Below are 19,663 nucleotides of genomic sequence, written 5' to 3' on the forward strand. Positions count from 1 at the left end.
TGAAGGGAAAGGACCGGAGACAGAGGGTGGGGGGTAGGGCGGGACTTGAGATTAGTATGCGAACTCCTATTGGCCAGAGGAGCTGCCGGTCAGAAGGGCAACTCGAGAGAGGATTGGCTGCGTGAGGCGGGGCGCGGCGCGGCTAAAGACGGGGTCCAAGGGGTGGGGCTGACGCTGCAGCTGGCGCAGCTCAGACTCCGAGCAACCGCCGCGGAGCAGCCAAGCAAACACCTTCCCCTGCGCGTTCCCGCGCCCGGGCCGGGGCTAGGCCCCCCACCGCCGGGTCTCCGGGGCTGCAGCAGAGGCGGCGGCGACAGCGGCGCCGCCCGCGGTTCCCACCGGGGCCCGGGCGCCGGCCCCGCTCTGCAGGATGGGCACGGTGCTGTCTCTTTCCCCCGCCTCTTCGGCCAAGGGCCGGAGGCCCGGCGGGCTGCCCGAAGAGAAGAAAAAAGCGCCGCCCGCGGGGGACGAGGCGCTGGGGGGCTACGGGGCGCCGCTAGCAGGCAAGGGCGGCAAAGGCGAGAGCCGACTCAAGCGGCCGTCCGTGCTCATCTCCGCGCTTACCTGGAAGCGCCTGGTGGCCGCGTCCGCCAAGAAGAAGAAAGGCAGCAAGAAGGTGACGCCCAAGCCGGCGTCCACTGGCCCCGACCCCCTGGTCCAGCAGCGCAACCGCGAGAACCTTCTCCGCAAGGGCCGGGACCCCCCAGACGGCGGCGGCGCCACCAAGCCACTGGCGGTGCCGGTGCCCACCGTGCCGGCGGCCGCCGCCACCTGCGAGCCGCCGTCGGGGGCAGCGCGGCCGCCCCGCCGCCGGGTTCGGGCGGGGGAAAGCCGCCGCCGCCGCCACCCCCAGCCCCTCAGGCGGCGCCGCCAGTGCCTGGCGGCTCGCCGCGGCGGGTCATCGTGCAGGCGTCCACCGGCGAGCTGCTGCGCTGCCTGGGCGATTTTGTGTGCCGACGCTGCTACCGCCTCAAGGAGCTGAGCCCGGGGGAGCTGGTGGGCTGGTTCCGCGGAGTGGACCGCTCGCTGCTGCTGCAGGGCTGGCAAGACCAGGCCTTCATTACGCCCGCCAACCTGGTGTTCGTGTACCTGCTGTGCCGCGAGTCGCTGCGCGGGGATGAGCTGGCGTCGGCCGCCGAGCTGCAGGCCGCCTTCCTCACCTGCCTCTACCTCGCCTACTCCTACATGGGCAACGAGATCTCGTACCCGCTCAAGCCCTTCCTCGTGGAGCCCGACAAGGAGCGCTTCTGGCAACGCTGCCTGCGCCTCATCCAGCGGCTCAGCCCCCAGATGCTGCGGCTCAACGCAGACCCCCACTTCTTCACGCAGGTCTTTCAAGACCTCAAGAACGAGGGCGAGGCCGCCGCGGGCGCCGGGGGTCCACCCAGCGGGGGCGCGCCCGCGGCCCCCGCCTCCTCCTCGGCCGCCAGGGACAGCTGCGCGACCGGAGCCAAGCACTGGACTATGAACCTGGACCGCTAGGGATTCCCAAGGGCCGCGCCCGCACCCCGCCCCAGCCCCTGACACGCACTCGGAGCCCCCGGGACCATCAAGCCGCCGCCGCTGTTACCGCCGCTCCGTGCCGTGGCCGGAGGAGGAGCCGCCCCTGTCCCGCAGGGGAAGGTGGAGGCCAGGACGCCAGAGGCCGCGGCTCTGGATTTGCTGGGCATAGGGTGGGGGTGGGGGATGAGCGCGGGAGGGGGACCCCCAACCTCACCCGTTCTGTCTGCCTGTGCCCCCATCTCTCCAATTCTACCCGGGTCTCCTCCTTCTCTTCCGTGTGTGTCTGTAAATCCATCTCCCTCGATTTTGACCGTTTCCTCGCCTCCTTCCTGTATCTTCATCTTTCCTGTCTGCCTTCACATCTCCCTCTCTGCCTTTCCATTTTCCGTACCTTGGGTGTGTATTTCCGTCTCCATCTTACCCCCTACCCGACTATCATTGCCCCCCTTTCCCCTTTCTCTTTCTGCACCCGTGTCCCCATCTCCCTCTTCTCGTTCTCTTTTCCTTGCTCCTGACATGTGTCACCATCTTCCCTCCTGTCTGCTCGCCCCCACCCCCCGCCTATGTCAGCTTGCATTTCTTCCCCTACTGAGCACCCCATATCCCCTTTCCCAGACCAAAGGGAATATCATTTCTTGATTTGGACTGACTTCGGTGCGGCGAGAAACTGCAGCCCCAGGAGCCCAGACAACAACCAGGATGGTCCTTCGCCCCACCCCCACCTCCTGTCCCTACCTTTTCCAACGTGTTGCATGCCGGGAGTTGGGGGGGGGGGAGGGAGATGCCGGCTTCAGGAGGCCGAGATTTGGGAGCAAAATCAACCTAGGAGGTCATCCCGGCGGCGAAGGCGCCTCAGCGGAAGGGCGGGAGGAGACAGAAACTCTTCTTACTCTGGGGGAGGGGTACCCCTCTTCCGTATCTTTAGGTGTTTTTGTTCCTCCCCTTTTAATTTATTTGGTTGTTTCCAGAGGGAGGGGGGAGGGTGGGTGTTGGGCCGGGAGCTGTCTGAGGTGCTGATTTGAGGCCGGACCGGAATCTTCCCGGGAAGGTACCAGGGACTGGGTTGGGCCTGGTGCCGTGTCCAAGGTGCCAATGATGCGGGCCGACGGCGCGGGCTGCACTTTCTGTCTGTCCGTCTGTCCCGGAGAGAACTATAAAGCGCTGGAAGCGCCTGCAGATGGTTTTGCGCCGGCCTTTCTTTGGGCCCCAGGAGGGAGGGAGTGGGATCAGGAGTGAAACAGTCACAGGGCAGGAGGACCCCCACGGGCCTACTGGGGAGGATGGGTCCTTGAGAACTGCTACTCTTTCCGTATCCCGCCCTCACATTGGCTTCCATTTTACAGAGAGTTAAGTAGCCGAAGGTTGAGGCCTGATGATAAAGCTGAATCCATCTTGTCTCACCTAGCTCTCCATTAATGCCCAGGCCATTTAGGGATTGAATAATGAAGACAGCAAAAGTTATACCCTTTACAAAGTAGACCACTGAGGTAGAACTAGCGAGTTACGATTACTGCTTTTCTCTTCCTCCATCTCTCCCTGCTATATATACTGTCTAGCGTCTAGTGAGGCCTGACCAAGTCTGTGCTCACCACTCTCAGGTGGGACCTGACACACACACACTCAGCTCCACACCCCTCCTCCAATCCCCTTGGTTGTTTCAAGACCATTTTAGTCACACGCCTACCCAGAATAGCCTTGGGAAGTCCATCCCTGCTTAAGGTTCAGGCCTGGCCCTTTATCCCCAAGGAGGCTAGGACACAGGCAGCCTGGGAGACAGGAGCCTTTCTTAGGGGTTGAAAGAAGAGAACTAAGCTCTTTAGCCTGAGACTCCTGTCCCGATGCCTTCTTAGCCACGTGGCTAAACGCCCCCATTCAGTTTCATTGGCCCAGGAGGCCTGGCTCCAGCAGAGTGCTGGCGTCTCTGACCCTAGTTGCAGCCAGACCTCGAGGATGAGGAGTCAGAAGGAAGACTAGGCTCTGGTACGCTGTCCGTGGTGCTGACCGGCGCGCTGTGGGCAGGGTGGGGCTTGTAGGGGCAAGAGGAGTTGCAGGCTTGGCTTCAACTAGATTTTCCGAATAATTTGAAAGTAGGTTGTGATCTCTTCTGGTGGTGAATTACAGGAGTCTGGCCCGAGAACCCAAGAATGCCGGCTTCCATTTGCCCTCCTAACAGGACAGACCGCGACTCTACCCCGGCCTCGGCCCAGCGCCCTTGCACCCTGCCTGGAGCCGGAAATCCCCAGCCCAGATTTGTGAATCGAATTCCGGGGGGGAGGGGGGAAGGAAGGGGAGAGTTGGCGGAAGGGAAGGCGGGAGCAGCCACCCATTGGCTGGAATTTGGCGCAGTCAGCGCGGTGCCGTCATCTTTCTGAGTTTGGGAGGAGGGAGGGAGGAGCATTTGGGTCACCCCGCGGCTGTCGCCATAGTAACCAGACTGAGCGGGCGGGGCCACCTTTCCACTCTCCCCACTCTAGCTGAGGAAACAATCCTAGGCTGCCTTATTTGGAACTAGTTAGCAAGACTCCTTTATTAGAACTTATGCGTTAGAAGAGTCTAAAGTGGGTGGGAAAGAGAAACCAGAGAGCCTACTGAGACCCCCAAACGTCCCGCTCTTGATGGGATCATTAGGTACTGCCCCTGAATCCATAGACACAACATCCTCCCTTTCCTACACACACACACACACACACACACATTCCAAGAACCTGTGGTCTGCCACTTGGAGACTTAGAATGAGAAAAAAGTCTCAGTGCGTGGTGTCAAAATAAATCTCACTTTCCTTGCCATGCCCCAAAGCATGAACACTGCCACAATCCGATTAGGGGGTAAAGGACTGGAGAAGGATCAGCATGGAGGAGGAATACATGGAAGAATTAGCCTGCTGGGTCAAACCTGTTCAGACTCCTGTTTTCTAAGGGAGGGGTGGTCACATGGAGAAAGGCTCAGTCTTCTCAGAAGGCAAGGTGAGAAAGGAGAAAGTGCAGAAACAGAGTAAGGTGCCTTCTCTTTACTGCCCAGAAGTGAATCTCAGGAAAGTGAGTCCAGGCTGAAGAGGGTAGTGGTGAAGAGGGCTCAGAGCTCTAGAAAGAGCCCAGCCTGGGTGAGGGGGTCGACTGAGGAAAGAATGGAGATGGAGGATACAGAAACCCAGCTGGAGCCATGACTCAGCACTTCCCCTGGCAAAGGACTACTGGAGTGACTCTCCCAGCACTGGAGCAACAGAGAGGGGAGGGAAGCAGGAAAGCGAATGTGTGGTTAAACAGTGATCTGACAATTTGTTTCATGGATATACAACCAAAGACATACATTTTAACCCAGAAAGCAGGTACATATACATTTATACTGATGAAGGCGCCTTCAGACATAACATGTACACATCGCCACTGCCTACTTCTCTGCCCTTCTTCCTGGAGCAGAGGACATTCTGTCCGGAGAGCTATGCTTTCCTGTCCCTGGAATACCTTGGTATTTAATGGGAAAGGAGAAATGAAAAAAAAAAAAAATGGCAGACGTGGGGGTGGGGGCGTTGGTTGTCATGGTAACTGCTTTGCCTGCCAGACAGAGTACCCAGCAACCAGTGCATCTGGCAATATCTAAGGGGACATCCTGTGGCTTCAACCTGTGGGGACTCTGCCTTGGGCCCCCAGATGTGCTCTCTGGAAGATTTTGACAACAGAGGCTGCCACAGCAGCCCCTCCGGCCATGCCACCATGACCAAGACAGGTGACAGCTAGGTATGGAGGGCTGACCATCTTCATAGGCACACTTTAAGTGATGCTCCTGATTCCTTTATATATGATTAAACAAAATTTGCTGTCAGTGACCCTAAAACAGCACATAAATGGGGGGTAGAAAAATTGTTTCAGTTTGGTGATGAAAGATTGGGTGTGAAATAGAAAAATAGGGATAGTCTCAGGATTCAATACTTTAGTTGACCTTAGTTTAATACATTGTTGAGATTTGGACTCAGTCTCTCTGTTGCACTTACAGGCTGGATGGCTAACTTCTCACTCCAGCAACTCCCACCCCTATTTTTTTTTTTTTTTTGTTTTTTCTTTCCTCTATCTTAGGTTTAACCTCTTAATGTCTGGATTAAAATTCCCTCAATCTAGCTTGAACTTTCAAGGGTCCCCCCCCCCGGATTTTTCCCACTATTTCTTTAGTAGTTAACTGCTCCTAATGTCTCTTTCTATTTGGAGATACTGCCCACAATAGTTATTCCCTTTTCTTAAGACTTCCCCTGCCCCATTTCTTTACACGCCATGGTCATAGTCTACTGTGATTGATATTTAGCTTCTAGTCCATAAATCATAAAATTAGTTTCTCTGTGTGCATTTTTATGTATGACTATCTAAAAGGAAAGAGGGCTTATCATCCATTCCATTATAATCTTTCAACATTTTACTCCTTAAAAAGATTACATGTGATCTCAGAAAAACATAGAATATCAAGAAAAGCATAAGAAAGAAGAGTAATGATGGAGGGCTTGCCCTACCAGGTACTTAAATGTATTATAGAACTAAGGTAGTTAACATATATGGCATTGATTTAGGAATAGACGATAGAATAGATATTACAAAGCTAAACTCTGGCATACATAGGAATTTAATATATGATAAAGGCACCATTTCAAATCCATTGGGAAATATGGATTAATCAGCACATGATTTTGTACAACTGGGTGGTCATTCATATGAAGAAAAAAGGTCAATTGTTCCTTATTCTTTACCACCAAAATAAATTCCAGATTGTTGTTTTTCAATGTAAAGAAAAAAGCTATAAAATCCTTAGAAAAGGAGACAGTTTCTTTTTTTTTTTTAAGATTTTATTTATTGATTCTAGAGAAAGAGAGCACAACTGGCAGGGGAGGAGGGCTGCCGGAGGGAGAATCAGGCTCCACACTGAGCAAGGAGCCTGATGCTGGACTCGATCCCAGGACAGGACTCCATCCCAGGACTCTGGGATCATGACCCAAGCCAAAGACAGACGCTTAACTGACTGAACCACCCAGGACCCCCAAAGAAGAGGAGACAGTTTAACAGTACCTACTAAAAATTTAGATGTATACCTTTGTATTCATGAATTCTGATTTCTAGTATTGACCTTGGAGAAATACTTGAATATGTGCACATAAAGATATGATAAAGATATTTTTATTGTGTTATTCTTTGGAGAGAGATAAATTAGAATGACATAAATATTCACCAGTATGTTAGGGGTTAAATAAGCTTTGATACAGCCAAATTACTGAATACTATATTATTCAGTTAAAAAGAATGAATTAGACTAGATGTACTAAGGAAAGATCTACAAAACATATAGTATCATTGAAAGTTGCATAACAATACGTATAGTACAATATAATTTAAGCAAAAGCAAGACAAAACTAAACCTTACTTTGTGTGTGTGTATGTGTGTGTGTAATAGAAGTTGAGAAAGATATACATCACTCTTAATAAATGACTTCTGGAAGAACTGGGATTGATTTTGTCCAGAGGACATTCACCTTATCTGTGGCATTTAATTTTTACAATAAAAATGTATTAGTATGTTTGCATAATTAGAAAGTAGTAGTTAATATATGGTAATGGTCAAATATTAAATAAAAATACTTAGAGAAAACAAGAATTATTTGTTAGTATTATTAATAGTGCATCTTGGGTTGGGTGCTGAACATTTTTTTTGGCATAAACCTTGAAGGAAAAGATTGCTTCATCTGACTCCATCTCACCTTTTGAATGTTGGAGAAATAGAGAAAGAGCAACCACAAATAAGATTAAAAGACAAGTGGCAAGCTGAGAGAACATATTTGCAGCAAAATTTATTTTCAGTAGAAAATTAATCGAAACTATGTAGATGTCATTCATGCCAAAAATGTAAGTAATTAATAAACGCATAGAAAGAGACTTCGCCATTGACCAGGAAATTCAAGTCAAAAGAGTAATGGGAGATTCCATGTCTTATATTGACAAAGATTATAGAAATGGAAAATGCCAACCATGATAAGAACATGAGATGTGGACGCTTGGGAGGCTCAGTTGGTTGAGTGACTGCTTCGGCTCAGGTCATGATCCTGGAGTCCTGGGACTGAGTCCCGCACTGGGCTCCCTGCTCAGTGGGGAGTCTGCTTCTGCTTCTGACCCTCCCCACCTCGTACTCTCTCTCTCATTCTCTCTCTCTCAAATAAATAAATAAATAAAAATCTTAAAAAAAAAAAAGAGGAGATGTGCACTTTCTCATACTGGGATATATATATATATATATATATATGTGTGTGTGTGTGTGTGTGTGTGTGTGTGTGTGTGTGTGTGTGTATTAGTTCAGTCTTTTTGGAAAGCTGCTTGGCTAGGGATCAAAATGTGAAAGGCAGAATGCCCTTTGACCCAGCTTCACATTTCCAGAAATTTGCCCTAAGATAATACGTGGAAAGGACATAAGGGTGTTTATTGTAACATTGTCTATAATAATAAAAAAAACTGGATGTAACAGTAAGAGATTAAGTAAATTGCAATAAATCGATATTTGTTGGGATATTATGGGCCATTAAAAATGACACATGAATGTATATTTGTTGACATGAAAAATGACCACGATAGAGTGAAAATATCTGGTTAAAAACAACATAATATGGTCGTATTTGTGTAAGAGGGAGAGAGAGAGATAGAGGAATCTTTAAATAGCTACTCTCTTCACGTCATTCAGATCTTGGCTTAATAGCCACCTCTTCTTTATGAATTCATCTCATCCTGCCCCATAGTCACCTTCCCTCACATACCTCTGATTTATTTTCTTCACAGCATTTGTCCCCCCCAATTATTTTTTGTTGCTTATTTATTTTGCATCCTCTCAATAAAATGTCTGTCTTGTTCACTGCTAGATTCCCTGTACCGAGCATAGTGCTGGGCACACAGTAGGCAGTCAATAGATCTGCACAGAATGATTCTGCGTGTGTGTGTCTGTGTGTGTGCATGTGTGCAGCAATAGACACTTTTAAGATGTTTACTAAAATCTTAGTGTTGCTCTCCCTAAGTGGTGGGATTTTTAAATGATCAGTTTTACTCTCTTCTTAGTATTTTTCTGAGTTTCCTAGTTTGTTACAATGAATATTATTATTATTATTACCTTAAAAAGGAAGGAAAATCATGAAGAAAGAAAAAGAGGGATAGAGAAATAAGGGAAGAAGGGAGGGAGGGTAGGAGGAAGGAGGGAAGGAAGGAAGGAAAGAAGGAAGGAAGGAAGGAAGGAAGGAAGGAAGGAAGGAAGGAAGGAATTGGAAGGAAGGAAGGAATTGGAAGGAAGGAAGGAATGTAGGTAGGAGGGAGGAAAGGAAAGAGGATGGAAGGAAGGGGAAAAGTGAGGCTGGGCAGTGGCTGACCAGCCCTACCCCCACCTCATATCTCCAGAGTCTCTTCACTCCCTTCCCTCTCCTCAAACTCTTTCCAAATCCTGAGAATTTAAGAATGTCCTATGCTGGACAAGTAAAATTAGATACTTATCTAGCACTGTGGGCACACAGGCAGCCCATTTGGTGAATGAACACACACAGAGCATGGATACACGCATATACACTCTTAACAAGGACCCCTCAAAGGCTTTCTAAAGAACACTCTATCTTTGGCATAAACGCCATAGAAGACCCATTATCCCTTATTCAAATAAGAAACTTAGGGGAGGGACGCCTGGGTGGCTCAGTTGGTTAAGCAGCTGCCTTCGGCTCAGGTCATGATCCCAGCGTCCTGGGATCGAGTCCCACATCGGGCTCCTTGCTTGGCGGGGAGCCTGCTTCTCCCTCTGCCTCTGCCTGCCATTCTGTCTACCTGTGCTCGCTCGCTCTCCTCTCTCTCTGACAAATAAATAAAATCTTTAAAAAAAATAAAAAAAATAAAAAAAAAAGAAACTTAGGGGAAATTTTTCTCTTCACATGAACTTATTCACATCCTTTCTTTAAACAATGAAAACTAACACAGGGCCTGGCATTAAGTCAGGTCTCAATAAATGTGAAATAGTGACAGTTTCCATGTTTGTCTCTGGTTGTCAGCAAGTATACAAGTATACTTTCATTCTTTAATCTATTTTGGAATTTATTTCTACATGTAGCTAGAAGTAGAGTTATTAACTGTGTTTTCCCAAATGAATGAGTTATGCCAACCTTTGAACAGTTTTCTTTTCCCTATAGTGAATGCGAGCTTTATCTTTTATGAAATTCCCACATATACATGGGTCTGTTTCAAAGCTCTACTCAGTTCTGTTGGTCTACCTAGCTATTCTATGCCAAACCACACCTTTAATAAGTGCAGCTTTGCTGTATGCTCATTGTTCTTGTGCTAAAATTGTCTAGGCTGTTCTTAAACATAGTCCAGGAAAACTTTAGAATCAAGCCTGTCAGGGATTGTATTACTCTTGGAGACCAATTTGGACAGATTTAACATTTTGCAATATTGAGTCATTCTATCCAGGAACAGGCTAAGTGTTCCTTTCATTCAGATCTTCTTTTATATTTCTTAGTGGAGCTTAGTCGTTTTCCTCATTTAGATGTTTCCATGTTTTTCATTAGGTTTTCTAGGAACATATCTTTTATTGCTGTTGTAAATCTAGTATTCCCAATGATTTCCCTTATTTTCATAGAGTTATAGGATAACCATACTTTTTTGTATGTTAATCTTATATGTTACTGGATATACAAGTTTCATTAGTGTCATGTTCATTTGGATCTGTTGGCAGCCATACCGTCTGCAAACAAGGACATTTTAATATCTTCCTTTCCAAGATTTGCATATAAAATACATCTTTTCTTGTCTTATTGCATTGACTAGGACCTTTAGCAGAATGTCCAGTGGTGGCAGGGGTAAGGTTAGAAGGGGTAAAACAGATTTGCCTTGTGCTTGACTTAGGGGAATATTTCTCATATTTCACCAACTGCTTTTTTATTGTCTTTTAAAACTGAACATTCCATTTTGTGTATATTGCTATATAGTAAGTCATCTCAAATAATTTTTTGGAAGTTGATAAAACCTTAATCAAAATAATTATTCAAATTGCCTGTTCTGAGGCATGCTGGCCTACACAGTCCTGGGCATGTGCAGTTTGACGATGAAGGATGGAGTGGCTGAATTTTTTCCTTTGCTACTCTTCCTCCCCTGCTCTTCCCAAACATGTAAAGGCAGTGTGATGTGATGCACAGAGCAAAATTCTGGGAATCAGAGGTTTGAGTCCCTATTTGATCATTAATTTAAGTTATTCAACCTCTCTGACTTTGGTTTTCTCATCTATCAGATGGGAACAAGGATTTCAGATGTGTTGTGGCTCAACAGGCATGACAATATTATTGTTGTTGGGGTAACAGCCATTGCTATGGTAATCAGCATTATTAATAAATATTGACAGAGAGAATAAGGGACCAATACACAGTCCAGATTGGAGCCCAGGGCTGTTCTGACCAGCTCTGCTGGCCCCTGAGGCAGTGGGGAGCTCTGGAGACCTGGACCTCCCATGAGCTATCCATGACCTTGGTGACGTGTGTTTACTCCTTGCTGCAGGCAAGGTTCCAGTGGGACCCATGTGCATCTCTCTAGAATGCCAACCAAGGGACTTGTTTCAGGGGCTGGTATGTAGACATTTATGCCAACCAGACCCAGCCCACAGCATTCCTGAGATGAGGCCTCTGGGCCACCAGGCCAGGTACCTCTTGGGATTCCACACTCTAAGGAGCCCCTGGCTCTAGGCTGGCTCTTGCCAGCAGGGAAGAACAGCTGAACCTTGCATCTTTATTGTACCTGCTTTGTGACCAGGGATGGGGGACAGGTGCATTTGGGGGCATCTTAGGACACTAGGCATGAAGAACCTTCAAACTGTAAGGATATGGAATTGGGTGCGCACAAGCATGTGACAATGCCTGTCTTAACATCCATGCTTCAACATGTAATGGAAATATGTTGAGATTTGCAGCAAATTTGGGCCACACTCTTTCCTCATGGTGGGACCTTGAGACTTTTCCCCCTGTCATAAAGGAATTAAAGAAGCTGTTGTAAGTATTGGGTGAAATCTTGTTTATGGATGTGTCTTGTAAACTGTAAAGTGCAGTTCACATAAGGTGGTCCTGAGTTTTAGATGCATGGTCACGGATGTGGTCATTGCATACAAGTGTGTGCAAGATGGATCCAGAACTTGTCTCTCTGCCTCTGTGTGTTAAAAGTAGAAAGCCAAGGGGGAAGGTGAAAGGTATGGTGATCACAGGGAAAGAGGATGAGGTCCAGAGGTTACTGTCAGACCACAGACCCTTCCCTGCTTTTCCCATTCATCTCCCCATCTGGTGTCACCTCAGACATCTCCATCCTGCAGGATAAAAAAGACAGCACAGCCTGAAGCTGCCCTGATAACTTCCTGCTGTGTTGCTAAGCAACATGTCCTCCTCTTCCAGAAAAAGGAACCTGATGTTCATGCTCAGGGTCTGGCCTTCCAGCCTCCTTCAACTACTCCCCCATCCCTTAATCTCTCAGAAACTCAAGGAAGGAGCTTCTCTGACTCATGGAAAGAGACTAAGGGTAGGTACACTTGGAGGAGGCATGACTGGAGGATTGGAGGATGAGACTGGTGGGAGAGGGTTTGAGCTCACAGGGAAGCTCTGTGTTCTGAGCTGGTTGATGCTGGGCGTGGGGAGTAACACTTGGGAAGCAACTCTCTGCGCTAGACTCTTTAGGCACATGCTCTGTCCTTGCAGCAAACCAACAAGGTGGGCATAATCAGCATCTCCATTCTACAGATGAGGTCATTGAGTCTCAGAGAGAGCAAGTAGCCTTCTCTGTTCCAATGAGAGTACACAAAGGCTGGGTTTGTATCCATGTCCATTTGGGTTCCTTCTACTCTATCATGTCATTTGAGATAAATTCAAAGGTCACAATTGGCCACAAGACTTCTGATAGGCATTTCTCACTCTCTTTGTCTGGAACCCATGGTAAGTGCTGGATTTGGAACTTGTCCTGGGGTTGGATTGGGGTTTGGGCGCAGGCTATAGTCCCATCACTTCCTGGGCCTCTCAGAATCTTAGGATCCACTCATTCTTCCATGAGAGATGATAAGGACGAAGGGGTGGGAAAAGGAGTGAGCTGGCTGCTAGGTTTGAATCAGACCTCTAGCAGCACTGTGACACCAAGCAAGTTCTTTAACATTTTGTACCTTAGTTTTCCTCATCTACAGAGTAGGAATAATATTAGAAGCAACTACAGAGGGTCATAAGGATTAAATGAACATAAAGATATTTTATAAAAAGATTTTTATTTATTTATTTGACAGACAGAGGTCACAACTAAGCAGAAAGACAGGCGGGGGTGGGGAGAAGCAGGCTCCCCGCTTAGCAGAGAGCCCGATGCAGGGTTCGATCCCAGGACCCTGGGATCATGACCTGAGCCAAAGGCAGAGGTTTAACCCACTGGGGTTAACCCACCGGAGTGCCGCCCAGGTACCTCAAACATAAAGATCTTTAAACAGTGCCTGGCATGTAAGTGTTCAATAAGTATTAGCCATTATTATTATTATTATTATTATTTCTATGAGGCTTCAGTGTATAAAGCTCTTTCACATCCTTAATGGTTGAGAACTCACTGCTTCTGAAATGAGACTGGGTACAGAGTCTGCTCTGCCCTTTTTCACTGTGTGACTTCAGGCTTAACCCCTCTGTGCCTCATTTTCCACATCTATGAAGTGGGGGACATCGTAATGTCTATTTCAGAGGATTGTTGTAAAGATTCAATGTGATTTGGATATCAGTTATGGTAATGTTAGTTGCTATAACAAGAAATCCTACAAACTTCAGGGAATAGTGTAATGCATGTTGATGGGTGACTTCTTTCCACAGGGTTTTTAGGAACCAGGATCCAACCATGTGGTAGCTCTGCCTTCTCTTAGGAATGAGCTCTCCTCTGAACCCAGATGGCAGAAAGGAAATAAGACAGTATGGAAAAGGCACATCCATTTCTAAGGGCTTGGGCCTGCGAGCAACACATACTATCATTTCCGTTCATATTTTATTGGCAAAAACAAGCCACATGACTCCCACCAAAATGTAAGGAGAGCAGGAAAATTCGACCCTGGCTGGGCAATCACTTCCCAGTGACAACCCTACTATGTGAAGTAAGGAGCATGCAACTTGGGGTGGGAATGGGAGGAAAGCTAGCTATTTCTGCTACACTGAGAGGAATAATATTAGGATATTATTTGGGTAGTGGTAAGTGTGAGAAGTAGGTTAGGTGCTATTGCTAATATTATTCTTTTTAAAATTTATGTATTTATTTGAGAGAGAGCGCGCAGGGGGAGGGGTACAGGGAGAGAGAGAATCTCAAGCAGACTCCACCCTGAGTGCAGAGACTGACATGGGCTTGATCTCATGACCCTGAGATCATGACCTGAATTGAAATCAAGAGTCAGACACTTAACCAACTGAGCCATCCAGGTGTCCCATATTGCTAATATTATTCTCATTTAATCTACATGATGACAATGGGAAATAAGTATTAGTACTGCCCACATTTTATTTTATCTATTTTTTAAAGATTTTATTTATTTATTTGAGATAAAGAGAGCATGAGCGGGGGCAGCGGGAGAGGGAGAAACAGACTCCCTCCTCAGCAAGGAATCCAACATGGCACTCAATCCCACGACCCTGGGACCATGACCCGAGTCGAAGGCTTACCCAACGGAGCCACCCAGGCGCCCCCTGTCCACAGTTTCAAAGAGAAAACGAAGTCTCCAAAGAGTATAAACCAATTTCCAAAGTCACAAGGCTGATAACTAGCTGACATGCTATAATTCTAGATTCAGTATTACCGCAAGAAGAAACAGAGAATGCACTGAGTATAGGAGGCTGACCCATGCAACAGTGGTGCGGCCCCATCACCAGTCAAGAGGCTGGTTCTTGGTGAAGCTCAGCAGATGGGCCCAGGACAAGGTCTGGATTGGCCTAGAAAAGTAGCTGTGGCCACTCAAGTTCCTCCCATAACACACAGCAGCATCTGATTAGCACTAGAGGGGAAGAGGCAGGTTCTTGCCTTGTTTTGGGTAGTTTTGTTGGTTTGTCTAATAATAGAAAATACTGATATATGTAATAAGGTACTTATGTAATCATTTCATCCTTCAGCCCTATACAGTAGGTTCTGTTATTAGCAAATCCATTTTGCAGATAAGATAATTGCACAAAGTACAAAAGCAACATGCTTGAGGTCACACAGCTAGTAAGGGATGGAGCCAGCACCCAAGCCCAGAGCCGCAGAGCCCTTGTTCCTCCCCCCCAAACTATGTTGCCTCTGTCTACAGAGAAAGGAAAGACAGAAATAGCAGGCAGCATCCAGTGAGAGAATCCTTAGAAATAGAAAAAGTCACAGTCAATGGGACAGTGGGTCACTCGTCTCTACAGATGAAACCTGCCATTCTAAGACAGAGGAGAGTCAGGGAGAAATACCACTGACAAAACTGAGATAGGAAATGCCACCAAAGTCAAGGTACAGTCAGACCCCCAGCCCCACCCCAGAGTACAGTGATCTACTCCAAGCTTGTAGGAACACAAGTAAGAAGGTGAAGCCTTGCAAAAGACAAGGGGGCAACAAAGCAGTCTCCGCTTTGTTCTTTACCAGATGGAGGCCTTAAATAAGGACTCATAAGACAAGCTGTTGATCTGCTCTTCATAACCATCCACCTTCTGCTACGGCAATCAGACAAGAGTACACCTGCCATCGATGGGTAAGCAGCAGGTCCCATCCACATGAGGAAGAGGATCTCCAGGAAGGCCCAGCAGGAGGGAATCTGGTGTGATGTTGAAGACTTGAGCTCAAGAATCACGGGCTGGGCGAGCCACCTGACTTCTCCAAGCCTGAGCTCCCTCATCTGGAAGGGGAGATAACCACCCCCACCTCGCAAGGTTGTGGACCGCTCAGAGGAGATGCCACATGAAAAGCATTGGCATAGGGCGTAGCCTGGCAGAGTCAGGTTCAATGAATGGTAGGACTGCTCCTTCTTATTATCAGCAAGTTTAACTGATACAGATTATAAACAGGTTGGGGAACAACCTGAAGTTCCCTGCATCTTAAAGACATGTTGGAAAAAGATGAAGTCCAGAAAAGCAGAAGGGTCTGAGAAAAGAACAGCACAGAAGCCCATTTCGATGTTTATCTGTGGTCCCCTGAGCTACTATGTGGCTCTGTGACCCTGCGAGTATCAGGTGGTGTAGACACAGATGTTCTCATGCCACATGCTATCCAGGCTTCTGAGTCCATCTGCAAGCAGAGCTTGGTGACATGGCACACACGCTATCCTCCACCTGTGGAGGAGACACAGGTGTGTGTAATCCTGGCTCGGGGTGGGGGAGGAGCCTGCAAAGAAGGTGATCAAGGGCCACTCAGGACAATGGAGAAACCACTCAGCCCTAGGAAAAGACTTGCGAGAGAAACCAGAAGACACAGGTCCTAGAACAAATCTGAGACTTTGGCCAAGTCTCTTAACCTCTTGTGCCTCGGTTTATTTATCCTTCTAGCAGGTAAAGCGATCCCTGCCCTGTCTTCCTCCCTGATCTTGGAGGGGACCAGTAAAACAATGGATGTGTAAGTATTTTATAAACTCTGTAACAGAAGCAAATGGTGTGAGGGGATGGGAGTGGGGAGGTGGGGAGTGAGTCATATTTTCACCAGTGACATGAATAAGGAGATGAAGAAAAGCCTCAGGACTTCAGGGAATGCAAGAGGAACTGGACTTTGGAGTGGGAGAGGGAAGCAATGATAGGGTCAGGATCCTCGAAGGCCAAGGATCAAGGGGTTAAGGGTCCATGAGGACAGACCTGAATCATCAGGAAGATGAGTGTATTAAGAGTGTGGCTTCAGGGCTCCTGGGTGGCTCAGTCGGTCAAAGCGTCTGCCTTGGGCTCAGGTCTTGATCCTGAGGTCCTGAGATTGGGCCCCCCAAACTCCTGCATCAGGCTCCCTGCTCAGGAAGGAGCTTGCTTCTCCCTCTCCTGCTCCCCCTGCTTATATGCGCTCTCTCTCTTTCTGTCTGTGTCAAATGGATAAATAAAATCTTAAAAAAATAAATAAAAGAGTGGGCTTCTTTGGGACTTGGGGTGGAGTAGAGTCATCTCAAGATCATAGTAGCTCAGGGCTTGGAAACATCACTGAAGCAGAGCTATAGCCAGAGCTGAGATGGCCTGCAGAAGAGAACACCCATCTATGGGATTCAGGGGCTGGACACAACCTTAGAAATCACCTTGGAGAGTCATTTTCCAACTTTTTTTCTTTTTGGACAGAGAGAACCTAGGTGACCTCTGAGGTTCCACAAAGTAGAATTCTCAAATCCCTGGTTGAGCCTCATTATTTTAAGGAGACACAATGGAATCCCAGAGAAGAGATGTGATTGCCCAAAGGTGACAAAGCAAGTGAGTTGCCACACTGGGACTGGAATTCATGTTTTCTGATTCCCAATCTTGTATCTTAGCTTCCAAACTGGCCCTGAGTGTAGGAAAAAACAGAGGGGCAGGTGACTTTAAGGATGTGATTTCCTAGGGGCACCTCCCCTCGGCTCCTCGGCTCCTCAACGGTGCCTGAAATCCCACTCTTACCAGCTCACTCCCAGGACTTGAAGAGTCTCAAGGTTGGAGACGTTATCTTGTCCCTGCCTCCCCCAACCCCCTAGGGAAGGGGCTGCTGAGTACTGACAACTGCCTTCCTTCAGGATCAAACTGGCACATCTGTCTATCCGTAGCTTCCTACCATGTGTCCCAATACTGCCTTTTGTCACATACATCCAGATCCTCTGTTACAAGCCAGCTCTTTGAGTAATTGAGGACAACCCTCATGTCGTTTTCCCCAGTGTGATTTCCAGATTACGTCTCTCATTGCCGTTGGTTCTCCAGCTCTCTCTCTTCTCACTGCCCGAGCCCACTATGCTGTATGTTCTCCATCTGGTGTTCTCTCGGAATTGTTCTCTAAACACTGTGTCCAGTATACCGGGGCACAATTACTAGCGCAAGTGGGTCATTTCCTTCACCTTCACTCCCATAGCTCCATCAATCCCACCTCAGATCACAATTTTCCGCATTCCACCTTCAGCCTCCCATTTAATATTATGCTAAGAAGCCACTAATTTATACACAGGCTCCCCAGAGCCACTTCTTGCCACGCCTCACACTCTGACCTTCTGTCCTTTCATTTAAAGATCTAAGAGCAGGGCCTCACCCTCCTTGCCAGAAAATTTCACCTTGTTACATTTAGCCCACGATTCTTAGCAGCCCAGATCTTTCTGGATCTCAGTTCTGTCTCTCTGGTGAATCTGTTCTCCTTCCCAGCTTCCTGCCCCCTGCAAAGAGGTCCTTTGATCCTCTCGCCAAGTCACCAGGCCCTTACAACGTGGGACTCGCCCCCTTGGAATGCGTGAGCCCGCTCTTCCACCTCATGAGGTCTATAGGGTGTAATGAGATGGAACAAGCTCATACTAGAATATTAGGTGACTAAAGTAGGGTGCCATTAAATTCTAAAAGGCATAGTGAAAAGAAAAGGGATTATGTCAAAGAGATACGAATAGTAACCTCTGTGTAACGGGCCTGTAGGTCATTTTCCCCCCATGCTTCATTCCCCCCTTCATCCAACTCATATTTAATGAAGGCCATATGTGTGTATCTCCCAAATTTCCTATGCCAAGTATGTGTTATTTGGAAAACCAGGAAAAAGTTAAGTGAAAATAAAATGAAAAAGAATAAACACTCTTTCCCTAGGTGGACCTTGATCACTTCATCAACACTCTTTGGGGAAAAACATCTCAGTCCTCCTGTACCAAATTGTGCGCCTTCCATCTGTAATCCCCTTCCCACCCACAGCACACAAGGAGATTTCCTCGGCCTCCTCTGGGAGCCCAGGGTGTTCTCCCTTCAACCAGCAACCTGAAGGAACCTTGGGAAAGAAGTACCAAGACCATGGGGGAAGGGGTGGGGGCTTGCCCTGGTGTGCAGCCCAAGGTCTGAGCAAGCGCCTCATGCACCTGCCCAGGTGTTGTTTCATCTAACGGAACGTGTTTAAGGCAGTTTTCCCGCTAATAGTTTTTGTAAAAAGCCTCTCGAGAGAGCATAAAGGCCATGGTCCCAGTGCGTGCAGGATTCAGAAGGACCTCCAGGTGGGGAGGAGAAGGGCCCAGCCATTAAGCGTCTGCCTTCGGCTTTAAGGGGTCGTGATCCGAGGGTGCTGAGATGAAGTCCACGTCGGGCCCCCCGCTCAGCAGGGAGCCTGCTGTCCCACTTCCTCTGCCCCTCCCTCCATTCAGGTGCACTCTCTCTCTCAAATAAATAAAATCTTTTAAAAAGCGGGGCGGGCAACAGAATGACCCACTTGAGCCACTTCCAGGACTTCCTGAGGGAGGCAGGGCCGAGGTTCCCCTTTGCTCTCCTCTTTGAAGACCAAAGAAAGCCTGGAAGCGTGGGGGTCCACCTGGACGCGGGGAGATGGGACACCTGAGGCTTCACCAGGCTAAATCCGGACATAGCAGTAAAACCCGGTCCTGGGTTACCCTCCTCCGACCAGCAGAGGGCGCGCGCCACCCGAGAGAAGGAGGGTGCCTCACCAAGCCACCGCGGGTGGCGGCGGGTGCGGAACCCGAGGCGGGGTGGGGGGGTGTTGGGGGGGGGGGTAAGGGGGGAGATGTCCCGGTCTTTCTGAAAATTAGGAGGCAGATCCACAGAAGAGATAGCGTTGGCGATAGAGGGGCGGGGGGGGTGGGTTGTGAAGGAGAGCGAGAGAAAGTCAAAGAGAGGGTCGGCTGGGGAGGGCAGGGCAGGTGGGGAAGGAGACGAACTGGAGACAGGAAAGGTTGAGATGGCCTGCAGATGAGACAGGCTGGGATGGAGGGTGGGATGGGGTGAGGTGAAGGGGCAGGTGGAAGGCAGGGTGAGGCAGGCTGGGGTCCACTGCCCCGCGGTCAGTCCGGTGGGGCTGCTGCATTAGGGCGGTCTCCCTCTTGGGCTGAGACCACCCACCAGAGGCTCCCCTGCCCCCTGTAGCACCCAAGTCGGCTTTGGCCTCATTCTCTCCAACTCTTCCTTGTAAAGCCTTTCTGCTCAGGCCTAAGCTGGCCATCTCCTTTCCCCCTGAAAAAAGGTTCGGGTGCATCAAAGAACACGAAGAGGAGGCAGTAGGGAGCT

The 19,663-nt window shown here is 48.4% G+C and overlaps 1 protein-coding gene across 1 annotated transcript; it reads left to right on the forward strand.

Moving 5' to 3' along the window:
* The first annotated feature begins 260 nt into the window (after positions 1 to 260).
* CDK5R2 (cyclin dependent kinase 5 regulatory subunit 2) lies at positions 261 to 2,679 on the forward strand. The gene is given in 2 exon segments (XM_047723092.1): positions 261 to 782; positions 785 to 2,679. Coding segments are annotated over 2 exon segments (1,110 nt in total). The 5' UTR covers positions 261 to 370; the 3' UTR covers positions 1,483 to 2,679.
* Positions 2,680 to 19,663: the final 16,984 nt, after the last annotated feature.

Source organism: Lutra lutra, chromosome 3, assembly GCF_902655055.1.
Source record: "Lutra lutra chromosome 3, mLutLut1.2, whole genome shotgun sequence".
Lineage (NCBI taxonomy): Eukaryota > Metazoa > Chordata > Mammalia > Carnivora > Mustelidae > Lutra > Lutra lutra.